The 25629-nt window shown below is 44.7% G+C and overlaps 1 protein-coding gene across 1 annotated transcript in view; it reads right to left on the bottom strand.

Annotated features, from left to right (window-relative positions):
- LOC124003690 (laminin subunit beta-1-like) overlaps positions 1-25629 on the bottom strand; it is a 38190-nt gene that overhangs the window by 1533 nt on the left and 11028 nt on the right. The window contains exons 8-32 of the mRNA XM_046312213.1: positions 25425-25545; positions 25046-25234; positions 23941-24117; positions 23707-23819; positions 23261-23340; positions 22423-22558; positions 22155-22313; positions 21927-22054; positions 21498-21618; positions 21119-21320; positions 14822-14965; positions 14480-14711; positions 14077-14243; positions 11685-11909; positions 11349-11566; positions 11168-11264; positions 2927-3296; positions 2624-2808; positions 2272-2513; positions 1816-2019; positions 1572-1716; positions 1154-1361; positions 868-1009; positions 505-681; positions 228-387 (exon numbers count right to left, since the gene is read on the bottom strand). Coding sequence (XP_046168169.1) covers positions 228-387; positions 505-681; positions 868-1009; positions 1154-1361; positions 1572-1716; positions 1816-2019; positions 2272-2513; positions 2624-2808; positions 2927-3296; positions 11168-11264; positions 11349-11566; positions 11685-11909; positions 14077-14243; positions 14480-14711; positions 14822-14965; positions 21119-21320; positions 21498-21618; positions 21927-22054; positions 22155-22313; positions 22423-22558; positions 23261-23340; positions 23707-23819; positions 23941-24117; positions 25046-25234; positions 25425-25545 — 4342 coding nt within the window. The remainder of the gene's footprint in view (positions 1-227; positions 388-504; positions 682-867; positions 1010-1153; positions 1362-1571; positions 1717-1815; positions 2020-2271; positions 2514-2623; positions 2809-2926; positions 3297-11167; positions 11265-11348; positions 11567-11684; positions 11910-14076; positions 14244-14479; positions 14712-14821; positions 14966-21118; positions 21321-21497; positions 21619-21926; positions 22055-22154; positions 22314-22422; positions 22559-23260; positions 23341-23706; positions 23820-23940; positions 24118-25045; positions 25235-25424; positions 25546-25629) is intronic.

Raw genomic sequence — 25629 nt, 5'->3', positions numbered from 1 at the left:
TAAGAATAAATAAGAATGTAAATAAGAATTTGTTCTTAACCGACTAGCCTTGTTAAATAAAGGTTTAAAAGTGTAGTGTTTGTGATAATGCCTCAACGTGTTGTGAGGACATGTCATGATTGGACCCCAAGGGTGTGTGTTTTAGGTTGTGATTGTACATACATTACATGCAAGGCCCTCTCCAAGCTGTTCTTGATGTGTGTGTGTATAGGAGTATGCATATGTACCTTTCAGCAGCTGCAGCTTGTCGCTGGCCTGTAGCAGGAGGTCTTTGGCTTCCTGCTGTAGAAGCTCCGCCCTCTTCTTGGCGTTGGCCACGCCCCCGGCCTTCTGTGTGATCAGGTCCTCCACGGTGCTGTACTTATCCTTCAGCTCCGAGTCCAGATCCTGTACACACACACACACACACAAGGTCGGCAATTTATTTTAAGAAGGACGAGGCCTGAAAATGAACCACAAACTCTCACATTTGTCCCAATATAACACGGAGTGGATCACACACACCTTTTTGACCTGCTCAGCCACTTTGTTGATGCTCTCTGCGTCTTTTTCAGTTTGTTCAGAGCTGAGTGAGGTGTTCAGTGTCTTCTCTCTGAGCAGCGTGACGTCCCGCTCTAACCGCAGCAGCCTCTGGGTGGCGTTGTTCAGCTTGTACTCCGAGTCCACTGTCTCCGACTCCACCTGTTCCAAGATGTACAGACAGGAACAGGGTTAATTTCTGCGTCTTTACCGTATTAGCTGTCAAGCAAGGTACTTTCAAATATTTGAACTGCGCTTTATTTAGTTTCCCCAGTAGAATGGAACCAATGGATTAGTCCCAAAAGTTCAAACTCACTGTGTGCAGTAAAATAGAAGATGTTGACTCACTGAGGTCAGGAGGTCATTGGTGCCTTTGATGTCCGTGGTGGCCTGTTTGATGGCCTTGGCCGCTGCGCTCTGGGCACGCTCAGCCTCCTCTAGAACCTGCTTCACCATCTCTGCTGTGTCCCTCACGTTTGTCGCCTCTTTACTGTGGGATACACACACAGAGGGGGAAAATAAGAAGCACACCAAGCATAACAGTGTGTGTATGTGTGGAGTACCTGGCTTTGCACACTTGCCTCATCTTCTGCGCTCTGTTCAAGGATGATCTAGAGGTGTATGTGTGTGTTACCTGACTCTGCGTGCCTGCTCCAGTAGGCTCTCGGCTCTCTGGATGTCGTCGGAGCTCTGGTTAAGGATGGTCTCCACGTGGGCTAGGTCTCCTACTCTCTCCCTGATCTCGTCTGTCAGGGTTTGGAGCTGGGCTGGTGTGGTGGGCATCTGCATGGCCAGCACCTCGTTGGCCACTGCCTCAATGCTCTCCAGGTCCGCTGCATCCTCTAGGGGGCACCACAGGAGAGACAAGGTTTACGATGGGGGGACTAAGCTCATGAGACATTTATAAGTTACATTCTTCTAGAATCAATGGGTGAAATTAAAGTAAAACATTGAATTGAAGCTGCAGATTGTATCGTTAAACAACGGGGTAGTAAACATATGTAGGAGTTAAAGTACTCCTAAGTGGAAGTTGATTGGAGGAGTACACATACCCGTGAGGAAGTCTCTGATTTGTCGGATGAGGCTGCGCAGCTCCTCGTTGCTCTGGTCCACACGCTGCTTGGTACCGTTGGTCTTCAGCAACACGTTCTGGGCACTCATCTTAGCCTCATCCGCCTTCACCTTGGCCTCCGACACCTGATCACACACATGCAGGTTAGGAACCAGAGGAGACGTAGTGGGGGGTATTTCTCGTCTAAAGAGAGTTGGTTCATTTGAATTTAAAGACAGTCTCACCATTTTGGCGAGCTTGTCCACTTCCTCCATGGCCGTGAGGATCTCCTGGTCAAAGTCCTTGGCCTTCTGCCAGGCGTTATTGGCCAGGGTGACCAGACCGCCGCACCCTTCGCCACCGCACCTCCTGTTCCCCTCGAAGTCCACACAGCTCAACCCTCCGCACGGAGAGTCCACACACGACGCATCAGCTGGGCTGCCACACGTCTGCAGAGAGAGGACCAGTAGAGTGAGAAGAGTTCAACTTGGATGCAAGATCGTGGTTATCTTTTAAGCAAACGTAACATTCTTCCTGACCCACATAAAGAAAGCTTTGATTTAATGTCTTCTTTTTGGTGGTTTTATCTCGCAAACTTGGATTAGATTGAGTCCCATCTGTGTCAAACTCAGTCACACCTCTGTTATGTCAACATCCGCAAGCCAGTGTCAGGCCTCAGATATGGCCTTGCTTGGACTTACCTTCACATTGAGTTCTGAGAGGTCCAGTGTCTCCAGTTGTCCTGCCAGGTCATCCAGTCTCTTGGCGTGTTCTTCCTGCCTCCTGTGGAACTCCTCCCTGGTGTCGTTCATCTTGTCCTCTGTTGCTTGCCGTAAAATGGCAGAGCTCTCCACAGGGTTACCTGGGCCACTAGTGGAGGCGTTGGCGCGAGCATCTGCAGCCAGAGACTGCTGGTAGTACTTGGTGACACTGTCTGTCGCTCCTGTCATTACAAAAACAATGTTGAATGTCACAAAGTTGACAAATAGAAGTATAATGGAGATTGACATTGTATATCTCTTCTATATCACAATCCTCAACATGTACCCTTACCCCGAATGTCAGTGTTCTTGATGAACTCCACTTGGTCCAGCAGATCCTTGACGGTGCGATCCAGTTTCTGGGTGTCCTCTTTGAGTGAGTCCAGTTTGGTGTTGGTGCTGTTGTCATCAGATGATACCTGGGCCAGCGCCTCCTCAGTGAGGTTCAGCTTGTTGCTCATCTTTTCCATTAGATCTCTTAAGAACATAAATATATCACAAAGAAAGAATACAGTACATAATTGGTTTTGATGCGGCTACAACATTTTCTGCCATTCATGAATATTGTCATTGTACCCATTTTGACCCCACTTACGTGGCCTGCTCCAGTAGCTGCTGTATCTCTGACAGTGGCTGTGTAGCCGGGTTCTGGGCCAGGATAGTTCTTATGGCCCCGGCGCTCTGCTCCATGTTATCTATGGTGTGTTTATAGGGTCCGGTGATGCCGCTGGCCTTGATGGTGTTCACCTTGTTGACCAGCCTGTGGGTCTGATTGGTCAGCTGACCCACGACCAGGTCCCAGTCGGCGAAGCACTGGTGGCAGCGTTCGCAGTAGGGGAAGGTGCCAGAGTAGCCACGGGTGCAGACGTCACAGCGGGGACCAGACACGCCCTCCACGCACACGCAGCGACCGTTGGCCTTGTGGCACTGCTGCTCGGCGATGCCTCGCGGGTCGCAGTCACATGCTGCAAGGCAACAGGAAACCAGTTACTACAATTTTTAATGCATGACTCAACTCACAAAACATCACTTTTTCTACATTAGCATTTTGTTCCATCCTGATCCTGATCAGTCAGTCACCCTCCAAAGGTCCTGAATGGGAGGGAGACATTTCAAACAGCTTGGTGACATCCCATAACAAGGAGACAGCAGCCTACACAGTGGTCTTACAAAGCCAGGGAAGTGCTTCTTAGCAGCCCTCCTCTCTCTCGCTACCTCTTCGAAGGACGCATCTGCCTCGTCAGGTCAACTCATGAACATATTTAGTCTATTGGGATCCTCTTAATCTAATTTTAAAGTGTGCCACTCGGGAAAGGAAGGGAGCTCCTGTCGCTTTATGGGATTGAACCTTTATGGGTTTATATTCACATGTTACTGCTATGTTTGGTGGTGTTCAGCATGGTTAGCACCCTGTTGTAAGCACCTCTGAAATGTGGACTAGCTCTCCTAACTTTTACCATTAGAATTCAAATTGTAATATCCCTGTTATTTAATGGTAGAAACTAATACGCCTTGCCATATCTTCCATTTTGAAATCTACTGGTAAGCCTATGTCTTTCTGGGTGAGTTAAGAGTAGCCAGGTGATGTTTTGACTTTTCCATTTTTGGAATTTCACCTAGTTTAGATGTAGTCTACTTAAGTTCTGGGGTGCCAAAAATCAATGAACCAACTACATTACCCTGGTGACTTTAAGCTTACTACAAGCTTTACGCAGATGCAAGATTTGGAGTGTTTGCAATGTCGTTTTTCGTCACAAAAAGGGGCGGCTCCTTGTAATTCGCTCCAGCTGTCGACGTGATTTTTTACTACCTGAAAATTGAGACACGCAGTTTCATTCCTTCCGCAGCCGTCGAGGCATTGTTGTCGCTTGGTTCCTTGATCTGGGCCAAGTTTCCCGATAGCGATGGAACTTACATGCTTACATGTCCTGTCCCCAAATTAATATAGTTGGTTCAGAGTTCATTTTGATATTTCAGCCTGCATTTCCTGATCGTGTATGGTGTGGGTGAACAAAATCAACATGCAACACGTGTGCGAGCGGTCTGGTTAGGCTTACAAGTGTTTTAACGATGCATCTTTCCTATAACGGCAGAAGATGAAACATTAATTTCCCAAAACAACACGGAACGTTCGCTAAGTGCGTCGTTGAGGCATGTGTTGATACTGATAGGACTGCTCTCAAATCAGCGTTCTCCTTTCCTACCTTACCTTAACATTAGGAATTGCTGGCCTTTTAGGCAGAGTTGCAAAGAAAAAGCCATATCTCAGACTGGCCAATAAAAAGAAAAGATTAAGATGGGCAAAAGAACACAGACACTGCACATAGGAAGATTGGAAAAATGTGTTATGGACAGACAAATGTAAGTTTGTGTTCGGATCACAAAGAAGAACATTTGTGAGACGCAGAAACAAATGAAGATGCTGGAAGAGATATGGCTTTATCTTTGCAACTCTGCCTAGAAGGCCAGCATCCTGGAGTCACCTCTTCACTGTTGACGTTGAGACTGGTGTTTTGCGGGTACTATTTAATGAACCTGCCAGTTGAGGACTTGTGAGGTGAGGTGTCTGTTTCTCAAACTAGACACTCTAATGTACTTGTCCTCTTCCTCAGTTGTGCACCGGGGCCTCCCACTCCTCTTTCTATTCTGGTTAGAGACAGTTTGAGCTGTTCTGTGAAGGGAGTAGTACAAAGGGTTGTATGAGATCTTCAGTTACTTGGCAATTTCTTGCATGGAATAGCCTTCATTTCTCAGAACAATAATAGGCCGATGAGTTTCAGAAGAAAATAATTTGTTTCTGGCCATTTTGAGCCTGTAATCAAACCCACAAATGCTGATGCTCCAGGTACTCAACTAGTCTAAAGAAGGCCAGTTTTATTGCTTCTTTAATCAGGAGAACAGTTTTCAGCTGTGCTAACATAATTGCAAAAGCGTTTTCAATGATCAATTAGCCTTATAAATTGATACATTTCGATTAGCTAGCAACATGCCATTGGAACACAGGAGTGATGGTTGCTGATAATGGGCCTCTGTATGCCTATCTAGATATTCCATTAAAAAAAATCAGCCGTTTCCAGCTGCAATAGTCATTTACAATATTAACAATGTCTAAACTGTATTTCTGATCAATTTGATGTGATTTTAATGAACAAAAAAGTAGATTTTCTTTCAAAAACAAAGAGATTTCTAAGTAACCCCAAACTTTTGAACTGTAGTGTATATTCACTGTATATTCACTGTCTTTGTCATTGGGTCAGTGCCACTTTTGTTAGTTTTTGGACAATAATTTCCTCCTCCAGGATGCCACCTTTCCAACAAGTCAGTTCGTCAAATTTACATTTACATTTACATTTAAGTCATTTAGCAGACGCTCTTATCCAGAGCGACTTACAAATTGGTGCATTCACCTTATGACATCCAGTGGAACAACCACTTTACAATAGTGCATCTAAATATTTTAAGGGGGGTGAGAAGGATTACTTTATCCTATCCTAGGTATTCCTTAAAGAGGTGGGGTTTCAGGTGTCTCCGGAAGGTGGTGATTGACTCCGCTGTCCTGGCGTCGTGAGGGAGTTTGTTCCACCATTGGGGAGCCAGAGCAGCGAACAGTTTTGACTGAGCTGAGCGGGAACTGTACTTCCTCAGTGGTAGGGAGGCGAGCAGGCCAGAGGTGGATGAACGCAGTGCCCTTATTTGGGTGTAGGGCCTGATCAGAGCCTGGAGGTACTGAGGTGCCGTTCCCCTCACAGCTCCGTAGGCAAGCACCATGGTCTTGTAGCGGATGCGAGCTGCAACTGGAAGCCAGTGGAGAGAGCGGAGGAGCGGGGTGACGTGAGAGAACTTGGGAAGGTTGAACAATTTCTGCCCTGCTAAAGCTGCCCCGGTCAACTGTAAGTGCTATTATTAAGAAGTGGAAACGTCTAGAAGCAACAGCGGCCCAGCCGCGAAGTGGTGGGCCACAGAACGGAACCGCCGAGTACTGAAGCGTGTAGGTTTGTAGAAACCATCAGTCCTCGTTTGCAAAACTGCCTCTGGAACCAACGTCAGCACAATAACTTTTTTTTGTTGGGAGCTTCATAAAATGGGTTTCCATGGCAGCCACATACAAGCCTAAGATCGCAATGCCAAGTGTTGGCTGTAGTGGTGTAAAGCTTGCCGCCATTGGACTCTGGAGCAGTGGAAACTCGTTCTCTGGAGTGATAAATCACGCTTCACCATCAGGCAGTCGGACGGACAAATCTGGGTTTGGCAGATGCCAGTAGAACGCTACCTGCCCAAATGCATCGTGCCAACTCTAAAGGAGGGAGAATAATGGTCTGGGCATGTTTTTCATGGTTCGGACTAGGCCCCTTAGTTCCAGTGAAGGGAAATCTTAACGCTATAGCATCCAATGACATTCTAGACGATTCTGTGCTTCCAACTTTGTGGCAACAGTTTGGGGAAGGTCCTTTCCTGTTTCAGCATGACAATGCCCCCATGCACAAAGCGAGGTCCGTACAGAAATGGTTGTGTCGAAATCGGTGTGGAAGAACTTGATTGCCCCGCACAGAGCCCTGACCTCAACCCCATCAAACACCTTTAGGATGAATTGGAACGCAGACTGCGAGCTAGGCCTAAATGCCCAACATCAGTGCTCAACCTCACTAATGCTCTTGTGGCTGAATGGAAGCAATGTTTCAAAATCTAGTGGAAAGCCTTCCTAGAAGAGCGTAGGCTGTTAAAACAGCAAAGGGGTGACCAACTCCATATGAATGCCAATAATTTTGGAATGAGATGTTCGACGAGCAAGTGTCCTCATACTTTGTCATGAAGTGTATGTATTTAGCTAGGCTAAAGCCTGCTGCCTGCTAGCTTCTACTAGCAAGGGAAGGCTACTCTTCCTTATTTTCACAAAATTAAAACACAAAAATGTAAGAAATAATCCCATCCCCTCTCTTGTGAATGGGATCTCACCAAAAGGTGTCCGCTACTCCAAAAATCCCATTCCGCCCATGTGCACACACGTAGACCAACAGAGTGACGCTTGTCGTAACCTTTAGGCGGGGATGGCTGAGTGAATAGGGAGGATAGAGAGAGGGTGGAGGAGGAATGGAGAAAGAGGGAGATGTTTGCCCACTTCAAAGCCTCAGTGTGGAGCATGTGGAGAACAAAAGGGCCACCCTACAGACTCTGCAAACAACACTAAATGGACAACGTGACATTCGGGGGTCTCTATTTACATTTTTTTTATGGGTCTAATAACAAAGACGTAATTTAACGGTAAAAATGAATGACCTTTGAATGTGGCATGAACATGAACACAACCAGTCACGATGCTTTCCCCTGACTCTCAAACAAATCACATAAAGTAGGCTACCTGTGCATGTTTGTCCACTCCAACATAATCCAAACACTGCAATCCATGAACACTCATTTGATGAACGGAAATAAACCTTTGTTTACAAAACACCCCAAAAAAGTGCCTAATGACATTCGGCGATTGCCATTGATTAGGCCTACGTTAATTGATGCGTCTTGCTGACAAAAAATGTACCTTTTTTGTAGCCTGAAAAGCCAGGACACCTGAAATGGGTCTGAAACTGTCCGGGGTAAAATGAGATTGTCATCCTAACACATACAGTCAATTTACTAGACTAGACTACAATGTGTAGGCCTATTAGTATGAACTTCAAATAGGCCTCCCGGTAGAAAAATAGGTGGGTAAACTCTGATTGCCGTTCGTTGAATGCTTTGAGTCTTCACAGATTGTGACATAAAACACAACATTTATTTTGTGACATTAATTACATATATGACAGTTATTTGTAATTATTAAGCATTTAACAATTGAATTATGCAGCAGGTAGCCTAGTGGTTAGAGCATTTGGGCTAGTAACCAAAGGTTGCTGGATCAAATCCCCGAGCTGACAAGGTAAAAATCTGTCGTTCTGCTCCTGAACAAGGCAGTTAAACTACTGTTTCCCGGTAGGCCGTCATTGTAAATAAGAATTCGTTCTTAACTGACTTGCCTAGTTAAATAAAGTGTAAATGTAAAAATAAAATACATAAAAAATGTTTTACTTCTTCGCGATCTTGAAAAATGCACTGTAAGTATAACTATACCTACGTAAAATGTCATTATGTTTTGCCAGTTGTCATGGGTACATAAATCCAAAGTCATGTAGGCCTATGCCACTGCAAAATCAAATGCTTATAAGTGAGAGTCAACTATAGGCCTACTGTCATTCATGTTGGATAGATTGGATGCACACTGGTGTCTAGCTTTAGGCTACTTGTCTAGTGACATTGGCGACCATCATCAGCTGATCCATGAAAGAAAACAAATATTGCTAGAATAAAATACAGCTGAATAAATGGTCTACTTCTTTTTAGCCAGGGACGGCACAGAGAACACCAACACCCGAGCGAGCGCACATGAAAAACAAAGCAATGAGCGCTCGAAACAGCTGACTGACAACAGCAAGCAATGGAAAATCAGCAGATAAATCGAATGCATTGGAATAAAGGCATTAGTTGTTGTTTTTTTTTATCAAGGACGTGTCTCAAATAAATGACGAAAATGAGCAAGTGCAAAATTAAAATCTAAGCGTTTAAAGGAGCTCAGCTGAGGCTGAAATTTAGCACTACTGAGTGGACAGCAACATGAGCAGGGAGACGGTTTGTGCAGACACATAGAACTAAATGGTTTAAACCGCGAGAGAGTGGTCAGGTTGTTAGTTTGATTTGGAAGCTTTTATTTTCATATTTACCACTGTAAAACATATTTACCACTGCATTTTAAACAAATGGTTAATTTAGCAGTACTTAGAGACCCCCCCCTCAAAAAAAAAGTTATGTTGCATTTAGCGTAACTAATGACTCATTCAGGGGAGACAAATGCTACTAATGCTAATGCCAAGTAGCTAATCGGCTGTACCTGCTCCAAAACGCCTGTAGCTTGTTCTCCATCTTTTTAACCAGTGAGCCAACATGTTTTCAGCACTTTTGTTTCCATGACGGATCAAAACCGGTTTACTCGTGCTCTCTCGTCTCTGCAGCAGACACATAGTGAGCCATACGCAGTATCGAATCGCAATACATAGAATCGTGAGAATCGCAATATATATCGTATCGGCACCTAAGTATCGTGATAATATGGCGAGGTCCATGGCAATTCCCAACTAAGTTTTCTGAGAAAATCCTTCACCTCACTTTTCAATGAACAATTTCAAGAATATAGCCGGATCTATGTTGAAATACCTAAACGTGCCTCTTTTCTTTAGTTTCTACACAGCATGTTGTACGTTACAGCACAGATAAGATGATTGTGTGCAGGCAAGGGAGGGCATTTCCAGCATTTTTTGCGACATGGATCCCCCATATGGCTTCTATTCCTCTGCCTAGGCCTAGGGGTGGAGGGGGGCAGAGATGGTTGTAAACTACACCTTCAATGGTCTACAGTTGGAGCAGTCTTTCATCATGGGCCAACACACACACACACACACACACTGTTTGGGACAAGGCTTTGATGTACAAGGCGCAGTGGACATGGCTCCTACGGAAGTGTATGTAGATTTTGCAGGAAGCAAACTGCTTTCAAATCAGTGCAAAAGCCACACAAATGGCGGGATGGACAACTGTGCAATGTCACACTCAACATTTATAACATACTAACGAACTGCACTATTTGAAGCTAGTTTTATGTCATGTTTAGCTGTTGGGCTCCAGATTGGAGGGGAGGATCAATATGAGGTGGTCTGACATTGATGTTGTTTACCAGAATCACTCAGTTGCACTCTGCCCAGCTGCTGGGGATTGCTGCGGAGAGTAGGTCAAAGGGGGGTGAGTGTAACTGGTGTGAAATGATTAGCTAGTTAGCGGTGTGCGCTAGTAGCATTTCAATCGTTGACGTCACACGCTCTGAGACCTTGAAGTATTTGTTTCCCTTTCTCTGTAAGGACCGCAGCTTTTGTGGAGAGATGGGTAACGGTGCTTCGTGGGGGGCAGTTGTTGATGTGTTAATAGGGTCCCTGTTTGATCCCAGGTTGGGGCAATGAGAGGGACTGAACCGACACTGTTACACAGCCTGCCGAGAAGTTCATTGTTTAAGTCCTATGTTAAAGCCATCAAAGTCATCTCTACACATTTTAGTTCGATCACTTTTGGTTTGATTGTCACTTTCTAATTTCATTGTCGACAATGTATACAAAAGTTTGAAGTAGATTCAACTACCACAGTAGACACTTCATACAGTGACTGCACATTTCGACTCAAGGGACTAACCTACATCAGAAGCCAATTCATGTGTCCTTCAGTAGATAATTCAGCAGGCTGCTCTGCTCCATTGATTTCTACTCTGTGACAGAGTCCTTTGTTTTCAGCAGCAGTCACTGTGTTGGACAGCCGTCCCTCCAACAGGACACCCCATCAGAACAAAGGTGCATTGTGGGGCACCGGCGGGATATTGGGAGGCTTAGACAGACCCCCCCCCCCCCCCTGCCTGTTTGTCATAGAAACACAGCCGTCAGGTGAGAGAGCACATCTGGCCTTAATATTGGCTCCCACAGTAAGGTGAGGAAGCAATGAGTTTCTCCACCATAGCTGAAACTCCTACACATTCCCATGATACGAAGCTAGTGGAATGTGGCTGCTTGTGATACCGTAGTCATTAACACTAAAGGCCTCCTTTGCGTGTGTTGCAATTTAAAATTGTCGGGTTGGAGCTTTCTCACACACAAATGCACATAGACATGCACACACGCACACACATAGACCTCAGTGTGTGTCAAGATGTAAATTTAGTGTGGTGTCAGCACGAATAACTGCAATGCTTCTGATTGAGATGTGCCTCACTCACCGTTGCATTTCACTTCAGGTTCTCCCCAGAACAGCTCTCTGCACTCCCGACACGTTTTACCCCCAAAGCCAGGCTTACAGGAGCATTGGCCACTCAGCTGTGGACAAAATACATGCATAAATACTAGAAATGTGACCTTTAGGACATAACAAAAGATGGGTGTGGTCGTGTGAGAACCCACCTCATTGCAGGAAGTCCCAAATGAGTGGTTGGGGTCACAGTCGCAGGCGTCGCAGCCCGTCTCGCTGGCCATGTTCCAGGTGTCGGGGGCACACTGGTCACAGTGCTGACCCACCACATTCGGTAGACACTGGCACTGCCCACTGCCCAGATCACAGTGGCAGTCACCCATCGCCGGGCACGTGGCTGGATTGGTGCCCAGGTGGTTACAAACACACTCTGAGGGAGAGAAGAGATGTTGCTAGCAGGTTAGCAATTGGACAATGACAACGACTTCACCTCACATTGATACGACAAACACATAACAAAGAAATGCAAGTGAACTTTTTTTACTCACTTCTGCAGTTTTGCGTGAGGGCATCTCCATAGTAACCCAGCTTGCAGCCGTGGCAGCCCTGACCCTCGGTGTGATAGAGACATTTGAGACATTCACCCGTTCTGACATTACAGGACTCCTGATCCAGCATGTCAATGTTGTTGTTGCACTGGCAGGGTTGGCACTGCCCACCGTTCTCATGGGGGTTTCCATAGTAACCTGGGGCACACTCCTCACATCTGGCACCTGTAGGGGAGAGGGAACAAGAGGAAAAGGGCGAAGGGGGAAAAAAGTGCTTAATAACCCCTTCACCGAAATGATTGTGTCATCACTCACCTCTAAAACAACAATCTATCCACACTATCAGAAATAATGACTGCATATATGTTTACTTCCACAATTATATACTGTATGCCAGGGTTGTGTTCAATTCAGAATTTTGGAATTGACTCCCATTCAACTCATGAGCTGCTTCTACACCTGCATTGCTTGCTGTTTGGGGTTTTAGGCTGGGTTTCTGTACAGCACTTTGAGATATCAGCTGATGTACGAAGGGCTTTATAGATAAATTTGATTTGATTTTGATTTGATGAGCTGAAATTCTAATTGAATTGGTCACACCCCACAGGATGTAGAATTTGAGTTAGCGTGACAGGAAGTATAATTGAATTCAGTGCAATTCAAAGAAATTACAGTCAGTCATAGAACGTGTTTCATTTAATTTGACATGTCACACTTCCAGATACCAAAAAATATATAACTTTTCTCTGGAAATAATGTTCAAATACTCTTTTAACCTTTGTGCTTAGAATAGCCAATTTTACTTCCATCGACCATTTAATTTGTTTTGCTTTATTTTGAAGGCTTTACAGTCAACTTGAGGGTTAAACTAATGCACTCTTGAAAATGTAGTATTTTCCCTACAATGAAGCAGCAGGGTAGCCTAGTGGTTAGAGCATTGGACTAATAACCGAAAGGTTGCAAGTTCAAATCCCCGAGCTGACAAGGTACAAAATCTGTCGTTCTGCCCTTGAACAGGCAGTTAACCCACTGTTCCTAGGCCGTCTTTGAAAATAAGAATTTGTTCTTAACTGACTTGCGTAGTAAAATAAAGGTCAAATAAAATAAATAAATAAATATGTGATTCATGAAATATAATAACTTAGAATATTCACATATAGGTTTTGTTTTCCTTGATCATTAATTTTAAGTTTGTCCGGAAAATCAAATGTATATGCAATTGTATATGTATGTACAGTACCTGTCAAAAGTTTGGATACACCTACTCATTCCAGGGTTTTTCTACATTGTAGAATAATAGTGAAGACATCAAAACTATTAAATAACACATGGAATCATGTAGTAACCAAAAAAAGCGTTAAACAAATCAACATATATTTATATTTGAGATTCTTCAAAGTGGCCACCCTTTCTTTGCCTTGACGACAGCTTTGCACACTCTTGGCACAACACATCAGCAATGCACAACAGTCAGTAAGCAGTTACACCGGCGGCCCCGGTGGAAATAAATGAGTAATACCAAAAGATTACCTTGACTTGGAAGAGTTCCAGTGTTGTGTTGGAAAGTCATAGCCAGCTAGCTAACATAGCATCCCTCTGTTTGAGCAGGGTGTTTCAGTAGGCTAAACTAGCTAGCTGCATTTGCTAGCTAAGTAAGTGAAACTGGAAAAAAAAGTATCTTTCTCTCTCTATTTCTCTCTTGCTGCTCCTTCATTTTGAAGGAAATGTATTTGTTAAAAATTGTTCAACTATTGTCTTTCTCTCTCAACTACTTACCACATTGTATACACTGCAGTCCTAGCTAACTGTAGCTTGTGCTTTCAGTACTAGATTCACTCTCTGATCCTTTGATTGGGTGGGACAACAAGCCACAGTTCATGTTGCAAGAGCTCTGATAGGCTGGAGGACGTTACTGTGTAAGTCTATGGAAGGGGAGAGAACCATGAGCCTCCTAGGTTTGTACTGAATTCAATGTACCCAGAGGAGGACGGAAACTAGCCATCCTCCAGCTACACCATGGTGCTACCCTAAAGGGTGCTATTGAGGCTACTGTAGACCTTCTTTGCATAATAGTGTGTTTTAATCAAGTTATTTGGTGATATGATTTATCTATCTAAAAAGGATAACTTTTTACATGTTTTACAATTTAAATTATTAGGAAATTCATTGAGGAGGATGGTCCTCCCTTCCTCCTCTGAGGAGCCTCCACTGACATCATGGAAAGTTACCCCAAGCTTCAACATGAATGCATACTAATCTTCTGCTTCCTAGGGAACAAGTCTGAACATAGGAAGCAGGGAACAAGTATAATAAGTAATCCTGCCATGCTTCGCTAGTTTCCTACTGTAGGTGCGCTATAAATCTTGGCAGGTGGTTGTTATTGGCTGCCTACCTCTGTACCCGGGGCTGCAGACACAGAACACCTGGTAAGGGGAGTCCAGACCGAGGTAACATTCACCGGCAAACTGTCGCCCGCTTCCGGGCCCATCCGGACACATACAGAGCCGACAATGGTCCCCTGAACCCAGGACGGGGTCGCCGTAGTAACCATCCAGACACCTGTAGGGAAAAGGCAAAAGGTGGTATCTATCACTCTATCATTCACATACATGTCTTTATTATAGACAACAACAAAACAAATCAAAGTTGTCAAGTGGCTTTATGCTACGGGGAGATTTAGGCAACCGGCTGCCTTCTAAGGACCAATTCTAATGCCTACCCATCCAGCCATACACCAATGAGCCACCTTAACCATTGACGCCTGACTCCTCAACCCACATTGACCCCTGGCTGACCTCTCGCAGTTGTGTCCAGTGGTCTGTTCTCGGCAGCCCAGGCATTTTCCGGAGTAGGGGTCGCACTGCTCTGTGTGACCGTTGCAGGTGCAGAGGCGACAGTTGGGGAAGCCCCAGTGACCCGGCAGACAGCGGTCACACTGACGGCTGTATGCCCCGGGGATACACACACACTGGCCTGTAGCCTCGTGGCAGAACGCATCCTCCGAGCCCTGGGGATTGCAATCACAGGCTGGGGGGGGGGGGGGGGGGAGGAGGGCAAAGGAAGTGATAAGTACCAGATTCAGTGCCTGTAATGATGCATTACTGACAGGGAAGCCTTTTCACTTCAGTCAAACGTACGTCTGCAGCCACTGGGTCCAAAAAGGAAGGTGGCAGGGGCACACTTGTCACAGTTCCTGCCTACCACGTTGGGGCGACACTGGCACTGCCCACCGCTGGCGGCACACACCGTGCTGAGGGCGCCCTGCGGGTCACACTGGCATGCTGGAAAAACAGAGGCCGGAGGAAACGTTAAAGACAAAGTGAGGGAATGAGCTTAAAAGTGAGTTGAACACACGATCTGGAATTATCTGTTCAAATGGGTGCAATAGTTGCTGCTGGATACACAAGTAAGGTATTTCAAACAGTTTTGAATATGGTATAGGTACTGACTGTACATAAAACCCTGGTTAACCATTTGTCTCAATATATATTTGCCTCAGTATATATTGCCTTTGACATACTGACAAAGGTTTGTTTCATTAAGGGCAACTGAGGAATTTCCTCAACAACACCTTCTTTATCTATCAGACTGACAGGCTCACAAAGGGACCATATCCTTCTCAACAGACGTGTGGAAAGACAGAAAGGGGTACCAGACATTCCATAGAGGACAGTGAGTCCATGAGTGGATTAGAGAGACGAATGAACTGGTATTCACTAGGTCGTGTCAGGGGAGGGGGATTTTAGGCAGGCATGGGAATATGTGTGTGTGTGTGTGTGTGTGTGTGTGTGTGTGTGTGTGTGTGTGTGTGTGTGTGTGTGTGTGTGTGCACGCGCGCAAGCTTAAGTACATGAAACCGTAGAGTGTGAGTTTTGTGTCCCTATATGAACTAAACATCCCCGAAGGTTCTTCCTGGATAGCGGGTAATGATATGCTCTGAGCCAGACTCTGCCAAAGCCTGGACTCCTTCAACATTATCCTCTGAAGTCTCTATGCTGTCCTCATAAATCAAAACACGCCTGGGACTTCTGAAACACATCTAAACCACTGTGGCTTTAAAGCTCAAATTTAAACAATAACAAAGTAGTCACCCTGTCTATGTTTGGTAAAACGCAGAGAGATGGGCCTGGTGAAATGTAACCACTTTAAAAATATATATTAACAGTGCTATGGATGCAAAGACTGACCGTCCATGATGTAAAACGTATAGTCGTAACCATGTTTTGAGGCTATAACCTACTGGGCACAGATGTCATTTCAATGTCTAGCTTTGATTTACCTTTGGTTGAGTTTGTCAACTAATGTGAATTCAGTGTGAAATCAACAAACATCATTGGATTAAAGTTAAAAGTTTGTTGAGAAAAAGACTAAATGTCCTTGCATTGATGACTTTTCGCAAATCCAATCAGTTTTTCATATTGATACAACATCATCACATTGTATTCTTTTGTTGAAATGATGTGGAAACAATGTTGATTCAACCATTTTTTTCCCCCAGTGGGACATTGCTTATTTTACATGCACATGACAAACATTGGAGTAAAACAAGCTTCTATTTTGGCTTCTGATGGGGTACGACAGTTGAACTAAGCTCATGAGGCATTTAGAAGTTCTATCCTTCCAGAATCAATGGGTATATATATCATTAATGTACGTCCAAACGTGGCTGTAGCAACTAAGGATTCCAACTTTAGTAAGGGGACACCACAGCAACGTGAGGACCTTCAGATCTAAGGGAGGTGAACTGATCTGTGGGCTAGATTATTGCACACAGACCTTGAAGACTGGTTTAGACGTTCTGAACTTTATCATCTACTAAGACTGGGGTAAGACTTAAACGGGACCTACGAAACCACATTGGCTTTGTGAAGACTTGCAGCAATGTGCAGAAACTACATCTGTGCAGGAGACCTCAAACAACCTCCAAATGGGACCTCAAACAACCTCCACGTGGGACCTCAAACAACCTCCACGTGGGACCTCAAACAACCTCCTCATGGGACCTCAAACAACCTCCTCATGGGACCTCAAACAACCTCCTCATGGGACCTCAAACAACCTCCACGTAGGATCTCAAACAACCTCCACGTGGGACCTCAAACAACATCCACGTGGGACCTCAAACAACCTCCACGTGGGATCTCAAACAACCTCCACGTGGGACCTCAAACAACATCCACGTGGGATCTCAAACAACCTCTATGTGGGACCTCAAACAACCTCCACGTGGGACCTCAAACAAAATCCACGTGGGACCTCAAACAACCTCCACGTGGGACCTCAAACAACCTCCACGTGGGACCTCAAACAAAATCCACGTGGGACCTCAAACAAAATCCACGTGGGACCTCAAACAACCTCCACGTGGGACCTCAAACAACCTCCACGTGGGACCTCAAACAAAATCCACGTGGGACCTCAAACAACCTCCACGTGGGACCTCAAACAAAATCCACGTGGGACCTCAAACAACCTCCACGTGGGACCTCAAACAACCTCCACGTGGGACATATATATATATATATATGCCATTTAGCAGACGCTTTTATCCAAAGCGACTTACAGTCATGTGTGCATACATTCTACGTATGGGTGGTCCCGGGAATCGAACCCACTACCCTGGCGTTACAAGCGCCATGCTCAACTGAGCTACAGAAGGACCTCAAACAACTTCCACGTGGGACCTCAAACAACATCCACATGGCAATTGAGACAAGATAATGTTACTTCCACAGCTGGGAGAATTTTAAATAATATTGGCAGCATTCCTAGAGACAACGAATACAAAGCCAATCAAAGAATATCACACTTATTTCAATCCTAACAATTACTTTTCTTCACCTAGACATCTAACTACAGTATTATGTTGCAAAGTAGGTACCGCCATATACAGTATAGCTTTGTTATAAACGTCTTTACTTTTTGCCGACCATGAGTGAGAAGAGTTCACCTCGAAGATAGAGTATTTGGTTCTATTATATATTTGATATTATGCTATACACTTCTACTCTAAATCAGACCACCTGTGTGAAAACGTTGATACGATAGCAGGAAACCTGCATATGCTATAGCCTGTCAGTTCTCACTCTGTCTGACAGGGAAGGAGATTCACTGCTGCGGCGGGCTGAGAATGTTCCTCTACGGGCATTTCAGGATCCGAGAGGGTCTATAATCAAGCTACAGGTCCATACATGAGGAGATTATAGAGAGATAGAGACGCAGTGTAACTGTTGATGAGTGGCATGGGCCGGAAACCGGAGATGACTGCACTCTGCCAGAGACACCGGAGGGGATAGAGTACAGAAGGACAGAGGATTGACAGGAAATGAAATAAAGGGATAGGAAAAGAAAGGAATGGAAACTGCTGCTGTATTAGCGAAGAGACCGAGGCTTTTAGTGTAGACAGTCAGTCTATGAGGAGATTGACTGATGATGATTGCCAGACAGAGGTGGCAGGTCAACGTTGGAATTCAATTCAGGCGTTCCAAAACAATGTCCACCACATGCAAACTTTAGGACAAAAAACTAGAGTTGAATATTTTCCAGGTATTTTACAAATGTTCCATCATGAGAATAAATCACTTTTCTACCGGTTCAACTGCTATTTCCCGCCAAAACCGGAAGTGTCTTTTTTTAAGGCATATTAAGAATATACAGTGCCTTCGGAGAGTATTCAGACCCCTTGACCTTTTCCACAAAAAACAGAAATATCACATTTACATAAGTATTCAGACCCTTTACTCAGTAATTTGTTGAGGCACCATTGGCAGCGATTACAGCATCGAGTCTTCTTGGGTATGACGCTACAAGCTTGTATTTGGGGAGTTTCTCGCAGCTATTTTCAGGTCTCTCCAGAGATGTTCAATTGGGTTCAAGTCCGGGCTCTGGCTGGGCCACTCAAGGACATTCAGAGACTCCAATCAAGTTGTAGAAACATCTCAAGGATAATCAATGGAAACAGGACGAACCTGAGCTCAATTTCGAGTCTCAGAGCAAATCAGTTTTTTTATATTTTTAATACATTTGCAAAAATGTCTAAAAACTTGGTTTTGCTTTGACATTATTGGGTATTGTGTGTAGATTGATGAGGAAAATATTTGTATTTAATCCATTTTAGATTAAGACTAATGTAAGAAAATGTGGAAAAAGTCAAGGGGTCTGAATACTTTCTGAATGCACCACATACAGTGCCTTGCGAAAGTATTCGGCCCCCTTGAACTTTGCAACCTTTTGCCACATTTCAGGCTTCAAACGTAAAGATATAAAACTGTATTTTTTTGTGAAGAATCAACAACAAGTGGGACACAATCATGAAGTGGAACGACATTTATTGGATATTTCAAACCTTTTGAACAAATCAAAAACTGAAAAATTGGGTGTGCAAAATTATTCAGCCCCCTTAAGTTAATACTTTGTAGCGCCACCTATTGCTGCGATTACAGCTGTAAGTCGCTTGGGGTATGTCTCTATCAGTTTTGCACATCGAGAGACTGAAATTTTTTCCCATTCCTACTTGCAAAACAGCTCGAGCTCAGTGAGGTTGGATGGAGAGCATTTGTGAACAGCAGTTTTCAGTTCTTTCCACAGATTCTCGATTGGATTCAGGTCTGGACTTTGACTTGGCCATTCTAACACCTGGATATGTTTATTTTTGAACCATTCCATTGTAGATTTTGCTTTATGTCTTGGATCATTGTCTTGTTGGAAGACAAATCTCCGTCCCAGTCTCAGGTCTTTTGCAGACTCCATCAGGTTTTCTTCCAGAATGGTCCTGTATTTGGCTCCATACATCTTCCCATCAATTTTAACCATCTTCCCTGTCCCAGCTGAAGAAAAGCAGGCCCAAACCATGATGCTGCCACCACCATGTTTGATAGTGGGGATGGTGTGTTCAGGGTGATGAGCTGTGTTGCTTTTACGCCAAACATAACGTTTTGCATTGTTTCCAAAAAGTTCAATTTTGGTTTCATCTGACCAGAGCACCTTCTTCCACATGTTTGGTGTGTCTCCCAGGTGGCTTGTGGCAAACTTTAAACAACACTTTTTATGGATATCTTTAAGAAATGGCTTTCTTCTTGCCACTCTTCCATAAAGGCCATATTTGTGCAATATACGACTGATTGTTGTCCTATGGACAGAGTCTCCCACCTCAGCTGTAGATCTCTGCAGTTCATCCAGAGTGATCATGGGCCTCTTGGCTGCATCTCTGATCAGTCTTCTCCTTGTATGAGCTGAAAGTTTAGAGGGACGGCCAGGTCTTGGTAGATTTGCAGTGGTCTGATACTCCTTCCATTTCAATATTATCGCTTGCACAGTGCTCCTTTGGATGTTTAAAGCTTGGGAAATATTTTTGTATCCAAATCCGGCTTTAAACTTCTTCACAACAGTATCTCGGACCTGCCTGGTGTGTTCCTTGTTCTTCATGATGCTCTCTGCGCTTTTAACGGACCTCTGAGACTATCACAGTGCAGGTGCATTTATACGGAGACTTGATTACACACAGGTGCATTGTATTTATCATCATTAGTCATTTAGGTCAACATTGGATCATTCAGAGATCCTCACTGAACTTCTGGAGAGAGTTTGCTGCACTGAAAGTAAAGGGGCTGAATAATTTTTCAGTTTTTGATTTGTTAAAAAAGTTTGAAATATCCAATAAATGTCATTCCACTTCATGATTGTGTCCCACTTGCTGTTGATTCTTCACAAAAAAATACAGTTTTATATCTTTATGTTTGAAGCCTGAAATGTGGCAAAAGGTCGCAAAGTTCAAGGGGGCCGAATACTTTCGCAAGGCACTGTATACCTATATCAATCTTGAACAGGATTATATATTTTGGTTGCAATTTAAATGAAATTGAGAGACTGTGAGAGAGTGCTCGCGCATGCACTGATTTAAAGCAACCATTTTTGAGTGGTCGGCTGTTTTAAAACTCTGCAGCAGCAATTAAAAACATTTTTTTACAAATAACATTACAATTACATTTTTTTTTAAAAATAAGGTGACCCCCAAAATCCAGATGGAGATGTGTAAACTGGCAAGCATTCAGTCTTTCTATTACTGTAGCGTAGGTTACGCTGCAGCAAGTGTAGGGCCTACCTGTCACAAGAAACAAAGTTACCATGATGAGATGAATAGGTCTACGAGCCTAGTGAACCGCGCTCCATACTGAGATGGGCTGTGTTTCCCCACACCGAGTGTTGACGACTGATCATGCAGAGAGCGGAGAGAGGGCCGTAGACACATTCATTATAATTGACCGGTTTCTCGCAGTTATTTATCCCGTTGAAAAAGGGAGTGGTTTTGGGTGGTGAATCTCGGTAACCGGGTTCCCGTCATTCAACCCTAACAAAGACCTTTAGTTAAGAAACAAATACATGAGCATACCAGTATGTTGAAGAATACTTCAGTGTTGGGAGTGCGGTCCCCATACCTTTAGCTCCCCGGTGCAGCAGAGCAGATACGCTGAAGATGAAGTTGCGGCAGATGTCTGTGGACGGGGTCTTCACTACGCTCTGGCTGTTCTCCAGACAGCGGTAACGCTGGAACGTGTCCCAGGCACTGTTGGTGGCCACGTCACCTCCCACAGAACCAGTGAAGATCTCCAGGTTCTTACAGTGGGGCATCAGCACAATCTACAAACGAGGAAGAGAGATACAGAAGATGGAATGAGATTTAGCATGGAGTCAGTAAAGGCTCAATCCTAATATGAAATCCGAGTAGCTGACATTTCAGCGTAAATCTACAATTGACATTGATGGGTATTTTAAGGAAAAGTCAGAGTTGTGTGTGTGTGGGGGGGGGGGACTAACCGAGTCGATAAGTGTATATGGGGACTGGACGTCACTGAGTGCAGAGTAGAGGGGCAGGCTCAGACGAACAGTGTAGTTCATCCCTGCCTCGAAACACACTGGTCTGGGGAGCACCATGTATCTGAGGAGACAAGAAAAAGACGGATTTCAGAAAATAAAACACACTTTTTCAAACACTCCTATGACACACAGTGTGCTCCAGGGGAACCTCCAAGGTGCATACACAGAGTATACCTAGTACACACACAGAGGCCATCACTCACTCCCACATGCACAGTCACTCTCACAAGCATTTTCGCTACACTCGCAATACCATCTGCTAACCATGTGTATGTGACCAATACCATTTGATTTGATTTGACCAGTCACCCACCAGTCCCACCTCCCACCAACACATACACACAGACAGAGGAGGACGTGTGTGTTTACCGTGATCCGGGATGAAGGGATATCATCTGGTTGTCGTCATCGGGCATGGTGTTGGCACAGCGACTGTCTGCTGAAATCAAACTGGGCCGCATCACTGTCATCAACACCTCCTCCCACTGGTCTGGTAACTACGCCAACACAACAGGTACATAGACATAAACAGGTAAACAAGGGTAGGGACATGACCCCATGAAGGTGGAGGGAAATGTGATATGTGCTGAGGCTGACCTGAGGCTCGTAGCGGATGAGGATGTCATACTCCATGGAGTGGGGGATGTTGTCAATGGAGAACTCCAGGTAGGCCCCCTCGGGAACGTTGACAAAACCTATCCCTGTCCAGGTGGGGCTACGGTCCTGCGGGCGAGGTCTCTGCACTACTGTCAAACCCTGGAGGAAGAAGAGAGGAGGGAAAAATAGAGGGTGGAGAAAGACAAAAGGTGAGTAGGCGTAGTGAACATGAATCAACCATGATCACGTGATGAGGTAGGTAACTCACAGGTCCAAACTTGGCGTCCTCGGCCTCGTAGGTGTAGTGGTCCAGGGCAATGAAATAGAAGCCTGACTCCACCTGGTCACAGCGCCGGCCAAACATGTGTTCTCTACACGCACACTGGCCAGTCTCCTGAGAACAGCTGGAGTCAGAGAGAGAGAGGACCGAGTTTAAAAGTTGCAACATCAAGGTATTTTAAGACTTTTGTGGCTGTATCAAAAGCAGTGGTGGAAAAAGTATACAATTGTCATACTTGAGTAAAAGTAAAGATACCTTAATAGAAAATGACTCAAGTAAAAGTGAAAGTCACCCAGTAAAATACTACTTGAGTAAAAGTCTAAAAGTATTTGGTTTTCAATACACTTAAGTATCAAAAGTACATTTAATTGTTAAAATATACTTAAGTATCAAAAGTAAGCAAATCAGACGGCACCATTTTCTATAGTTTTTTTTAACGGATAGTCAGGGGCACATTCCAACACTCAGTCCACCAAGCAGTAGGGATGACAAGGGATGTTCTCTTGATAAGTGTGTGTAGTGGACCATTTTCTGTCCTGCTAAGCATTCAAAATGTAAATAGTACTTTTGTGTGTCAGGGAAAATGTATGGAGTAAAAAGTACACTATTTTCATTAGAAATGTAGTGAAGTAAAAGTTTTCCAAAATATAAGTAGTAAAGTAAAGCACAGATAACCCAAAAAACGACTTAAGTAGTACTCTAAAGTATTTTTACATAAGTACTTTACACCACTGATCAAAAGAAGAAAGTATGAAGAATTTGTAAAGTAAATTGGGTAACACAGGCATTTAGATAAGAGAATTTGAGATGTGAACTTTGAACTCACTCGTTATTGAGGGCTCCACCCAGGTCACAGTCACATGGTCTGCAGCCATCCATATCATTGCTGAGCCCCCAGTGCTGAGGCTGTAGGATACACACACACACACACACACACTGTTAAAAACACTCCTTTAATGACACGTTGTTAACGACCTCCCACTATGTTTCACTGCAAAAGCTGTTTCCAAGCTGTGGATGGATGTACCAGTCTCTTTACAAGATTTACAGCCCTGGTGACGACTAAACCAAGCCACCAAAAAACACTTACAGAACGTATGTAGCAGATGTGTAACTAGCTGGCTAGTGAAGCGCTAGTGGCCATTGGTAATCGTAAGTCAACTGACTCTCACATAGTGTCATGGCTAACTTTCTGGTCTCTCAGTTTGCACAGTTGACTTTGAGTACAAAGTGTCGTGTACAAAGTAAGTAAATCATAATAGGGTTCCTCACCATACATTGGTCACAGTCTCTCCCTGTGACCAGGCTTTTGCAGAAACAATCTCCTGAGTCTGTATGACACGGACTCCCTCCAGGAACTGTCCCCAGGGTATTACAGGTGCAGGCTGGGAAAAACCACAAAGAGTAGTTATTCCAATAAAATGCTGAAATACACAGCTTGAAAAAGCCTATGCAAGGACTTGGAAAAACCCCAAGACGTGTGCGTGAATGTGTGTGTGCCTTTACCCAGGCAGCCCAGAGGGTGGTCACCCAGGCCATAGTGGGCCTGCTGGCACTGGTCACAGCGCTCTCCCTCCACATTGGGTTTGCAGCGACACTGGCCAGTGATCAGTCCAGATGACACATCAGTCATCCTGTCACAGACCCCGCCGTTCAGGGAGCCCACCGGATCACAGTTACATGCTACGGAGAGATGGGAATCATCAGGAACATTTGAGTTAGGAATTATTATGTAAAATGGGGTATTGTGCATGGAACTAGTGGAGTAGAAATGCTGCAATGGTGACTAATGGGCCGAAAAAAAAAAATGGTCAAGGTCAATATGAATGTGAGGTATTTGATATTTTCCTCTTGATGAAGGGAATATACTGTAACTTCTGAAGGTTATTTGAACATCTGCATCAATGATTTGTGTGCTTAACTGTAGCTATCTACGGGGCTAACAAAATGACCAAACTTAAAACAAAAGGGTAGGAAAAAAGTCTTACAAAGGAATAATGGAAGTTCTCTCACACACCACACTTACACCAGGACTCCAAACACTGGAGACAAATGTGAAAACCCTAACAAGCCCATTATTCACACATCAACGCAGACTGCGATGAGGTTCTCCCTAGATGCTAGGCTGAGGCCAGTTATGCATCTCCAGTGGCCTACCCAGAGAGCCATGAAAGGGTGGGAGGTGACACATGAGAGGGGTCTCTTCTACACCATACAGTGGTTTGGAATTAAAAGACCACACTGCTTTGGCTGACATAGCCTCAAAGCCCAGTTGTTCTCGCTCAGATCCAGGTCACAGAGGCAGGATCAAAGATCCAGATCGCAGATCCAGGCGGGAGGAAGGGAAAATGTGAAACATCTATATTTTCTAAAGAGAGACAGACAGAGTCACGGACGAGATGAGGGGGAGTGGGGCGGGGGTGGAGCAAAGTGGCGGAGAAGCGTACAAGGATGGAGGCAGAGGTGAAGAAACAGAGGTTCAAGAGGTGGAGGAGTAACGGGGGAGAATGTAACAAGGATGGCTGGAGGTATAAGAGGTAAAGGCTGGGTTTGGATGGTGGGGTGTGGAGGGGAGCCGTAGAGGGGGGTTGGAGTTGGAGGATCGACCTACGTTCACAGATGCTGGGGTCGCGGATGTCCCTCTCTGGGTGCTGGTAGTAGAAAGGCTTGCACTGTTCACAGTTGTGACCCACGGTGTTGTGCTGGCACTCGTCACACACACCGCCGCTCACATTACCCGTAGAGACGTAAACTGCCATGTCGAAGTGACACGAGCCTGAGTGCTGGTTACAGTTACACTCTGCAGAGAGAGACGAAGGCAAGCAGACAACGTTGATTCACAGTGTTCATAGAAAAGCTAGTTGGACGGTTGTTAACTGACTGAGCAGACACTGCAGCCTGTCGTCACAAGCGATCAATTATAAGGGGACCACAAGCTATAATATTTCCCTCTAGTAAAAAAATATATATGTTAGGGTAAAGTGGCATACTTTTACAGGCATTGGTGTTGCGTCCCTTGGCTGGTCTCCAGGGCAGCTCGTGGTAGAAGTCCTGACACTTCTCACAGTTTAGCCCCATGGTGTTGTGGTTGCACATACAGTGGCCATGCACCTTAGGAATATCATTCAGAAATGGAGGCGAACAACTGAATTAGACATTTACTAAGCACTTAAAAGCAGTGAATATGCCATTACT

The sequence above is a fragment of the Oncorhynchus gorbuscha genome, linkage group LG02 (genome assembly GCF_021184085.1).
Source record: "Oncorhynchus gorbuscha isolate QuinsamMale2020 ecotype Even-year linkage group LG02, OgorEven_v1.0, whole genome shotgun sequence".
NCBI classification, from domain to species: domain Eukaryota; kingdom Metazoa; phylum Chordata; class Actinopteri; order Salmoniformes; family Salmonidae; genus Oncorhynchus; species Oncorhynchus gorbuscha.
The sequence above is the reverse complement of the archived record's forward strand: the minus strand, read 5'-3'. Positions and strand labels throughout refer to the sequence as shown.